Genomic DNA, 11536 nt, shown 5'->3' with positions numbered 1-11536 from the left:
TGCACTAGAGGGTCGCGCCCCACAGTTTGAGAACCACTGACTTAACTTCAGGAGGGAGCAGATATTTCTTTGGTGCCTTATCTCTAAAATCATAAAACTCTTCATTTTATTTCCATTTATTTTGCAATAATACTCGCACGGTCATCATCGATGTCGTAAGGATCAGCCCAGGCGTTGGATCCGTTATGCAGCTTCATCTTTATTAAACTCTTTTGTTGGCTTTATTTTACAAAAAAAAGGATGTAAAGCAATATTTACACGTTTTGAACAAGGGCCTAAGCAGACTGTCGACAAGAACAGAAAATACAATCATTTGAAATCGAGCACACAGAAGATTCACTCCCAATGGTGTTGTTTCTGGACCGGCCGTGGGCGCACAGTGCGAGCACAGTTAGATGAACGGTACCGCACAGTGATGTGCTGTAATAACACAGAGCCACAAGAGGGAGCACTTCAACTACTCAAGCATTTCCAATGAAACCCCCCCCCCCCCCCCATCTTTTTCTCAAATTGATTTGAAAGGCTGCGATACACACGTGGAATTAAAACCCAAAAAGTGTATCTTTTGTTTTTATTTGTGGAGTCAGATGGAAAGTGTTGTGATTTGTAGCTATTAACAGCTGGATGAAAACAGCATACTGGCCGTTTTTGCATTTGGTCCATTGTCTTAAACCTTTTTGTACTTTCACAAACTGTAAATGCCGTCTTTTAATTCAGTGTAGACAATAAATCTGAAGTCCGCTTCAGTCTCATTCACGACAATAAAACCATGTCTCCGTTGTTTAATTCATCACAAACTGAAGACGAGGTTTCCCCGCCCTTTCAGCTCCAGGGTATTCTCTGTGGTCGGGAGTCGACACAGTATCACCATTCAATGTGGCGGGACGCGTGTCAATAAATACACATCGGCCTAGTTTTACATTCAAGCCAGCTGGCGACGGACGCGGTGCCTTTCAAACCCCCCCCCCCCCCTCAAAGCAGATCACGCGACACAATCATTAAAAAGGCAACTTCAAGACGAGTCACAGTGTAATTCATATCCAGCAACACATCAGGTCAGCGTTTTTTTCCGAAATCATTTTTTTGAAAATGTAGTGCCTCGTTCACGTACATATATATATTACACTTTACAAATAAAGTAGGAAACTGTGGCGTTTGGCTCTCGATCAGCAATGTCCGCTGCGTCTGGAGATGGCTGTTTTTTTGTTTTTTTTTAACAAAACACAATTCACAGGGACAACACGTCAAGCATGGCACCAGTGTACAGAGGACAGGTTTTTTGTTTTTGGCAAGCAGATTTACACCATGCACAGTACCATTGTGTGTACACACACACACACTCTCACACACGAATCAACAAGTGGTGTGTGACGAACAGTATTCGGAGACAGCAGGGTCTTGACGTGTGGATTGAAGATGCATGTTGCTGGTTGGGGGCTCTACAGGAATTACACTTTTTAAAAAATATTCTAATCATAAAGCATCAGTAAGTTATGTTAAAATATTTGTTCTTACTGTGGATTGAATTCTTCAGCAATTCTATAAAAAAATAAAATAACTGCAGATGCATTTGCTGTGGTATATTTCACACGGCAGCAAGGAGGGAAGGACCGATGTGCTTACAGCCAACAACAACAACAGCGTCACAGAAGTGCCCTCCGTCAAAAACACGACAAATATCCACTGCAGAATACTCAGAACGAGAAGAATAAGATCAGTAAAACACAAAAAAAAGTTGGCGCGCAGACAGCCGAACACACACACACCCGGTACATCAAAGTTAAACCCCCCCATGTACAATATCACAGTGGGATGTGAGGTTGACTTCAAAAAAAGAAGAAGAAGAAGAAGAAAACAAACATTTCTCTCTCGTGCAACTCTCCTCTCTATAGACTGTTTTACACGCTAAACAAACACCGGTTGTTTGATCCGTCTTGATATCTCTCCGAGTTCAAATCCTGATCATTTTTAAAGAGGACAGTGATGAATCAGATTTCAGCGCTTACTGGCCCGAATAAGGGGAGGAGTTCCTTTTTGCCTCGAGCGTTTATGGAGGGTTCCCGCGTCGTGGCGCTGGCGAATGAGGGCGGGAGGTCGTGGACAAATCCACGGAGCTGGGTGTCTGTCACAGTATGGAGGGAAGGGAGGGGGGGGGGGCAGCGGATCCAACACAAAGGAAGATCTGTCAGTCTCTAGATGTCGTCGTCTAACTCCGCCTCCTCTCCCGCGTCAGTGGCGGCGTTCACGTGGCCCCCCCCCCCCCCCCCCCAAGTGACTCGTTTTTCTTTTTCAGGCCGAAAGATGCCCTCTTTTGGGAGTGCTGAGACAAAAGGAGAAGACATGGGGCAGAGAGTCAGGTAAATGAGGAAGAACAGTCTTCAGAGGCACATTTACAGTCCCAGGATTGTCTAACCTGAGGATGGATGTCGATGCAGCGATCAGCGGAGGGCGGCTAACAGTTCTGCAGACATGGAGGGAAGACGGCACGGTTAACGACAACATCAGAGCAACGCTAGTTATCAAGCGTACACCCGAACATCGTCGTATGGTCCAGTCACATTTTGAATTAGAGACTTGATATTGTACAATATATAACACACATGCAGTTGGACAGCTGTGTATGGCAACAGTACTATAGGAAATAACACATTATTCTTTTCATTAAATGTCTTTTTGTTATTTTGTTGGAGAATGAGAATCACATTTAGTTATTGCTACAGAAAAAACAAATAAAAAAAACATTGATGCAGATGGGTTTGTCTTTTCCAGGGCATATATATATATATATATATATATATATATGTATATATATATATATATATATATATATATATATATATATATATATATATATATGTATATATATATATATATATATATATATGTATATATATATATATATATATATATATGCCATATATATATGCCATATATATATATATACATATATATATATATATATATATATGTATATATATATGTATATATATATGTATATATATATGCCATATATATATATATATATATATATATATGGCATATATATATATATATACATATATATACATATATATATATATGCCATATATATGGCATATATATGCCATATATATATATATATATACACATATATATATATATATACATACATATATATATATATATATGGCATATATATATATATATATATATATATATATATATATATATGCCATATATATATGCCATATATATATATATACATATATATATATATATATATATATGTATATATATATGTATATATATATGTATATATATATGCCATATATATATATATATATATATATATATATGGCATATATATATATATACATATATATACATATATATATATATGCCATATATATGGCATATATATGCCATATATATATATATATATATACACATATATATATATATATACATACATATATATATATATATATGGCATATATATATATATATATATATATATATATATATATATATGCCATATATATATATATATATATATATATATATATATATATATATATATATATATATATATATATATATATATATATATGCCATATATATAGCAAACGGCACCATTTTCAATAGGATAAGTGTTCTTTGAACAATCCTCTGGTCCAGACTGATTTATCTCATCAGAGGATCTCCAGAATGAAACCTCACCACAAGTGAATCCTCTAACAGTTAAACTCCATCACACGCACCCAGACTGCAAGGTGACCTCTTCAGGTATCGTACAAAACAAAAGCTGGAAGTATCAAAGTCGTTCTACTCAATGAACGACCCTCCGAGGGGAAACGTTCTCCCCAGTGACGTCGTAAAACGCGGCGTGGAGCCCTCCTCGTGTCCCCTAATGCCCGCTGACAAGCCGATTCGTCTCACCGATGAGAACTTGTGCTCCTGCGAGGGCCGCTCGGTCTTGGGCCGGCCGTCTGTCCCTTTCGGCTCCGACGTCTTCGCTCCGTCCGGCTGCTGCTGCTGAGGACGAGCCGCTGCTGGAGAGAAGGAGGAGGGGGAGGAGGACAGATGCGCGGCTGTCACGGTTAATAAAGTCAAGCGCACAATGCTGCCAGCTGTTTCCAGCCTCAGAAGGATATCCCAGCACGCAGAAGAAAGATGAATGGTTCAGAGAGCGAATCATCAGCGATGGACTACAATGTGTGGAGTGGGAATCATAGAAGTTTGAACTAATGTTCTGTTTACTAATGTACTGTTTGAGGACGGCTGGAGCTCGAAGCTCACGGGGAGACTTCGATCTCCAGTCTCCCCATAGTTTGCGTGTCGAAAGTCCTCCAGCAAGACTCGAGTTGATCCTTAATTACTAAGCATGGGGAAATCTGAGACCAATTTCCTGACGATCAAAAAGATGACCAAGGAAGCCGGTTGGGTCCCTGTTTTCTCCCCATAGTTTCATGTTGAAGTGCCCTTGAGCAAGACACTGAAGCCCCAGAGCTTCACAGCAGCACAAAGCTCCTTCATTACTAAGAATCCTTAAAACATATATAATATATACATATATTTTTGTGTTTTACTTATGTGTGGGCTATTTTTGTTCTGTTTTTAAAAAAAAAAATTTTTTTAAATCTGCATCTCCCTCCGCGCCCCACCTGTAATACCTCCTCGCCCCACTAGAGGGCCACCCCCCACAGTTTGAGAACCACTGATCTAGTGTGAGAACACACATTTCCACTAACCTTCACTAACCCTGTTTTTTTTTTTTACGCCCTCTGGTCATCACCGACTCAGCAATATGAACCTTTTTCTCCCAGAACTCACCAGAAACGCCTCCCTGACTGTCGTCGGCCGCAGAGCCGTACACAAATGACTCTCCCTTGAGCGGCGTACCACAAGACGCACTTTCCTGTTGGAGGGGAAAAGGAGGTTAGAATCCCCCCTTTTTTTAACCAACAATACGCATCAAGGACAAGTAGACATCATTTCCATAACCACAGCTCGAGGCTACACCCGTGACTTCCTCCTCCTCCTCCTCCTCCTCCTTTTCAGATGCAAAATGGTGCAAAGTGAACGAAATGGATAAATTACTATGCAATAGATTTTTTTTGACACCTGTCATTTTTGGAATAGTGAAATTCATCAAACCCGCTCACACATCCTTTGTTTCAATCGTTTTGTTTGTAACATAATCACCCCCCCTCCCCCACCCACACCCTCCCTCCATCACACAGTGAAAATGAGACAGATATTAAATATGTCATCAGCTGTGAGCGTCTGCCTGTTGTGTGTGTGTGTGTGTGTGTGTGTGTTCTGGGAATGTGGCGCACACACACACACACACACACGCGCGCGCGCGCGCTATCACGATCGTGCGTCATCTCTCTCCGCACGTCTCCACCCACCAGTCCGGTGTCGTACTCCTCCTCGGCCTCGTGCTCGTTCTCCTCCACGACGCTGGCGAAGCTGCTGGCGTTGGAGGAGGAGCGGGAAAGGTCCTGAGCCTCGGGGATGGACGGCGCCCTGCAACACATGGACAAACTACACACCTGGGTCAGACGGCCGTGCTCGCCGTCAGCTGGGATCATTGAGGTTTTTATTTCATTACGTTTCCTGCCATAAGTCAATGAATTCATCCTCTTTATTTCACAGCGTGTTAGCGCCTCTGCCAGGTAGCGTAATCTTTTAAGCTGTTATGTAATTGATGCAACCCTCTGAATTAGCTCTATCTAGGGCAATACTTAACAAAACCTACTATATATGTCATATGTAATACATGTATATCACAATATCTTTGACATAACCACATTAAACAAATGTGTTCAAGTGCAGCCTTTAAGACTCAGTAAAGGAAAATTAAAGCTCTATCGTACAAATATAACCATTACTAGAAGATTTCTTGTCTAATATTAGTTTTATTCTGTGCATACAGTAGTATATACATACATATATAGATATATATATATATATATATATATATATATATATATATATATATATATATCTATATATATATATAGATATATATATATACCTTTCTCTGAATTAGGCATAATAGCCAGAGAGGCTATGACTACGTGGGTTATCGTCCATGCAGAGTAAATAGCAAATAATTAGTGTATGCGTATATAATAAAGTACATGACATAATGAATCTACATGAGAGTCACCTGTTTTTGGTCGCAGGGAATTCTGGCGAGCTGTGATTGGACGAGTTGTCCGATTTGCTGTCCTGTGAAAAGTGCGTTCCCTCCAGCGTCCTCATGGTGCTGGGGGACACCTCGCGGCTTCAGGACAAGAGATGGAGAGATGAACATGAAGATACTGTGAGTTTACTTCTACAATATGGCGACACATTAAACAAACTCTTGACGGATATTATAACACATTCATCTGGACATGCGTTATAAGATCTGTAACATACACACACCTATAATAATCTACTCATAACACTGTATAATTATTCTCCTGGCCCTCCAGGTGGTTTGTTTTTTTACACAGAACCAGCTGAGAAAAGGGCACTTGCTGATTAGATGAACCATCTGTCAATCAAACTCAATCAAATCAGTCGGGAGAGAAAAGCGGACACGTCTTTTTTTCCGTCGGGAAGCCTTGGCTGCGTTCAGTGAGGAAACACTTTGATATAACTGATGCTATTGCATTATTTACTCTGACCTATTTAGGAGCAGCCATTGTTGTTAGGAACGAACAGTCGCCTCTCTGTGTCGTGTCACACACACACACACACACACACACACACACACCTCATGGCCCTGGCTCAAAGACACAAACAATTACTGGAAGTCTGTCAACAAGAACTCCGGCAACATTGTGAAACTCTGGTGTCTGTGCAAGATAATATACTCATATAAATATTACTTTATGGGCATCATAGAGAGTGCTCTTTACTCTCACAAACATTACATGAAATAACCGACCTTATGCGTGTCAGAGGGTTCTCCAGGCACACCTCATGTTTCGTTTTTTTTTGTATGAGCTTGTGTGCTTTATTAATATATACACATAATAATATATATATACATATAGGGCTGTAATGTATATCCTCACCAATTGGCTGTCTGATAGGTGATCCTTTCACTCCTATTTGTGAGGTTGATTGTACATTAAGTCATGTTTGTAATTTCTACAAATAAATCATACAAATATATATATATATATATATATATATATATATATATATATATATATATATATATATATATATATATATGTATACATATGTATATGTGTATGTATTCATTAAAATATATATTTAGAGCTTATGAATAATATCAAAGTATTCCCACTTAAGTTTCTGATTTAACAACCGAACATGTGACTCTACATCTGCCAGTTGTTTAGTCTAAACATTAACACACCTGTGCATGTCAGCTGACACAGACATGCACTGCACTGCATCCTGGGTAACCCAATACATTCCCGCGCTCATGCAGCGGAAAACAAATAAAGAACGCCGTGGATAATCCGACCCTCTTATATTAAAACCGCCGTCCAACGAGAGCTCTTCTAATGGCCGACATGCTCCTCTTAATGCCTCGCTTCCATCTGTTGCAACACAATTCTCTCCTCACTACCCACTCCGTCCTCTCACCTCCTCTCTTGGACCTCCTGGATGTTCTCGATGCCAATGGCGCTGCTGCGACGGGAGCTGAAGGGCCCGGACTTCTTCCTGGTTGGGCTCTTCCCAGGAATGATCAATGACTGACGTGAGCGAGACGGAGAGAGAGAGAGTCAGAGACACACACACACACACACACACACACACACACACACGACAACCACAGCAGTCATTAGAAGCAGTGCATGACACGGTAGGCTGTGAAAGATGTGGAGCAATATGCTGCAAACTAAATTATGAACTGAGGGCTTAATAAAGCCTGTGAGGACTTGATGATACTCAGGGCTTCTGGCAGGAAGTAAATTATAGAGGCATATTCCCTCATAAAGAGTCCTGACAAACATCCTGTCGGGTTTTCTCCATGACTTTTATTCTAAGTGCTCAAGTCAGAGTGTCAAGTTTATTTGTTGCAAAAGATGTCGGGACCATGCGTCTAAATGAAGATGCAGCATGATCCATCAATGGGGGTCTGGTTTTGAATTTTCTTGTTTTAAATGTCTTACTTTTCTCTCTCAGAGTTTGGTGAAGTGATGTGAAGGAATTCATGCACGAAGCCCTGTGTGAATACATTAATCCGCTGCAGGGGGAATAATCTGAAACTTCATCCACCTGTAAAAATGTACTTTACAGGGGAGTTTATTAGATGTTTGAGCTGTAACATCCCTCGATCCGCGATGGATCAATTCCCTTTGAGCCATACTGTGATGCATGAATAAAAGAAGGTTGAACTACTTGCATGAATGAATGAATGAATGAATGAATGGATGCATGAATTATTTCATGAATTAAATTATAGTTAACTAAAAAAACATGAATATCAATGAGTGAAATCCTCTCATAGCCACTGAAACTAACACAGGCACATTTTAAACTATAAACTTCTCGACTGCACACTTTGATTATACATTATTACACAAAAGCAAAGTTAACACCAGAGACAATATTCGTCAACAAGAAGGGAGAAATATACATGAACCTCTTCTATTGTTCCTATTCCTATGGCACTGCCTCGGCGTCCATATTTACTGGGACTTTTCCCTGGAACAAGCAATGACTGAGCCAGAAAAAAAGGCAAGGGAAGCACAGAGAGAGAGAGAGGAGATTGAAAAAAGTAAGGGGGGGGAAGGAAAGGAAAAGAACACATCATGAGATCTCATGCACAGCAGAAATCATTCAGCAAGGTGCACGAGAGCTTAAAAAAAGAGCTCTCAGCGAGCCCTAAGAGGGAAGACATGACATATAATTTGAGGAAATAAAAGAAGCAAAAGCAGACTGGGGCGCCGGCACACGGCGGGAGATGGAGCGCCACCGGTGTAGCAGGCATGTCGGCAGTTTCTGCCCTGAGGGTTACAGGCTGTGTTGAAGCATTTAAATAAAAAAAAGGGCTTAAAGTGCTGACAGAATCCAGAGGGATAGCCTGTATAGCTTTTTCAGAAATGGGGTCAATTTTTTTTCCCTTCCCAATTCAAAACACTGTCAGCAACCGAATCCCAAACTGGAGTGAAGGTCAAAAGAAGAAAAGAAAGAAAAAAAAAACATCATTAACCGCTGGTCGCTGAAACAGACATAATCAGGACGGTGTGCTCTTTCCATTTATAGCTCGTGACATGCCGACCGCGTAGCCACACATGCACATCATACAACAAGGCTGCGTAGAGAGGTTGTGTTGTTTACAGGAGGGAAAAAGACAAAAAAGCACATGACAGAGGGAGGGAGTCTGGGTAGTCATACAGCCGTCACACGGAGCTCACTTCATGACTCGGGATTAGCTCACGAACGATCTGGCGCCTCACATTGACGGCTACGAGCGACATCCGAGGTATCTAACTGTCCCTCCACGTGGTGGTGAAGTGGCTCTCAACGAGTGAGGATGAATGAAATGGAGGAAATGAAAGATGCTGTTTGTTTAAAAAAAAGAAAGAAAGAAAGAAAAAGAAAACAGAGCTAGGGTTGGTAATCTTACAAAAATATTAGCTTAAAACTTTTTAAATTTAGCTTCAACCCCGACAGCAATCACTCAATTAAATGTTCTGAGAAAAAAAAAAAAAATATATATATATATATATATATATATATATATATATATATATATATATATATATATATATATATATATATATATATATATATGATAGTGTCGCAGGACTGTAATAATAAGCACGTCCAGTCATTGCATTCACACTCATTGCTCGTCACCAGAGTTTTCCACAAGCTGCTAGCTTGACAGCTGTGAATGCTAACAATAGCAACGCTCCTTGTTGACGTCCATTAGAACAATTTAGTGGGAGAGGCTTTTGTTTGGACGGAGGCCTGATGGGACCGAGCTGTCAGTGACTTGGCAACTTTCCCTGGAAGAGAGTTGGCAACACTGGGCTGGGTTTTTCTGTTGGACCACATTGCCATTAGCATTGGCTAACCTAGCGTACTCTTGCTAGTTTCTCAACATTATCAACCCCAGCTTTAATGGGAACACAAAGTAAGCCGTCGATGAAAGAAGGCAATCGATGAAAGACGCTTTAATGGAAAGCAAGAGTGGATTAGAAATGTCGGGAGTGGAAGCAAGCGCTTCGATGATGACACGATGATGGAAGTAAAGCGATACACCGCGCCAACAGGAGTTATTTGCTAAAGTGCTGCGTATAAAAAAGAATGGTGGTTAGAGCAGTTTGTTTTTATCCTGCGCATTGGGGTTAAATATATCGTGTCTTGAATGTATGCGTCAGCTGGGCGTCGTGTGAACCAAAATGAGCTACTTACAATCCCGGGGGTTTTGGGGCTCTCTGCGGGATTGTGGGTAAAGCTGCCACTGTGACTAGTGGAGACTGTGTGTGACTTCTTGTTACTGAGGCCCATGGCGTCCATAGACTGGCTTCTGCTGCGGATGACCCGCTACAGAGAGAAACGAGGAGATACCGTCAGTGGATCTGTCGCTGGCCGCTTTTCAAAGCATTATATACCACGTGTGTGGGACGCTACACTCAAACTAAATCCCAATAATCCAAATTAAGTCAATTTTGAAAGTTGACCAACATGTACATGTTAGTAAATACTTTGCTAATACACAGATTGTGCATCTATCATTTCTGTTAGATATTCTTCAAACATGGTGGTAATAGGCCTTTTTCACAGGAGACGTTTTAAAATGTCACAATAGAAAATTAACTAATAGTGTAGTAAAATACACATTGGTTGAATTCCATTTAGCTGCACCAGTTTTTAAGGTACTGACAGTGTTGCCAGAAAAAAAAAATGTCATTGTACATTTCTGCAAATCACAGGATTTATTAGAAGAGATATAAAGTGGACGTTTTTGGATCCAAAAATATTTTTCATGAATACGTGGTTAACAGTGTTCAACGATTAGTTAGGTTTAGGCATCAAACCTACTTAGTTAAAGTTATAAAAACATAGTTTGTGTTAAAAAAAAACAACCTAACGCCGTAACCCATTATCAGTAAATGAATAACATCCACTCTGAGTGGATTTTCCTACGTAACGTTATGTAAAAAAGTGTAAATTCAAGGATAACTTTTGCTTTCACACAGGACACAAACAGCAGTCTCCTGGGTGAAAGTCCAGTGTTTATTTTAACCATCCACCAAGACTCACATCTGCCTTTAGAGGTCTCTCTCTCTCTCTCTCTCTCTCTCTCTCTCTCTCTCTCTCTCTCTCTCTCTCTCTCTCTCTCTCTCTCTCTCTTGCAATACTTGTTTTTTTACCCAGTAACTTTGAATAAAGGACGCTTGAAGCACTGCAGCAGTTGCTCTGACCGAGGTTCGCCGAAACCTACGATTCGTACTTTTTTTCTGGTGCTTGGGTTGAGAGTCAAAATGTAAGCTGGGAAAAAGGCCTACCACCAAATACTTACTAATAATTATCATAACTATATTACATATCCAACTTTGTTTCA

General features: G+C 40.3%; 1 protein-coding gene across 10 annotated transcripts in view; it reads right to left on the bottom strand.

The window, feature by feature from the left end:
* Positions 1-77: 77 nt before the first annotated feature.
* Positions 78-11536, bottom strand: part of rap1gapb (RAP1 GTPase activating protein b) — a 106346-nt gene continuing 94887 nt past the window's right edge. For 3 of the 10 annotated variants that reach the window (XM_068594610.1, XM_068594617.1, XM_068594609.1), the window contains 9 exons: positions 10384-10515; positions 8603-8680; positions 7600-7709; positions 6158-6274; positions 5394-5529; positions 4813-4897; positions 3919-4031; positions 2414-2461; positions 79-2320 (listed from right to left, as the gene is read on the bottom strand). In XM_068594610.1, the coding sequence (XP_068450711.1) occupies positions 2453-2461; positions 3919-4031; positions 4813-4897; positions 5394-5529; positions 6158-6274; positions 7600-7709; positions 8603-8680; positions 10384-10515 (780 nt within the window). In that variant the 3' untranslated portion in view covers positions 79-2320; positions 2414-2452. Of the gene's footprint in view, positions 2321-2413; positions 2462-3918; positions 4032-4812; positions 4898-5393; positions 5530-6157; positions 6275-7599; positions 7710-8602; positions 8681-10383; positions 10516-11536 lie in introns of all 10 variants that reach the window. The other 7 variants (XM_068594611.1, XM_068594618.1, XM_068594614.1 and 4 more) reach the window with 7 other exon arrangements.

This window comes from Clinocottus analis, unplaced genomic scaffold (genome assembly GCF_023055335.1).
Source record: "Clinocottus analis isolate CAN_PGR_092001 unplaced genomic scaffold, fCliAna1.0.p SCAF_3, whole genome shotgun sequence".
Classification (NCBI taxonomy): Eukaryota; Metazoa; Chordata; class Actinopteri; order Perciformes; family Cottidae; genus Clinocottus; species Clinocottus analis.
Note: the sequence above shows the minus strand (reverse complement) of the source record. Positions and strands in the feature narration are given on the sequence as shown.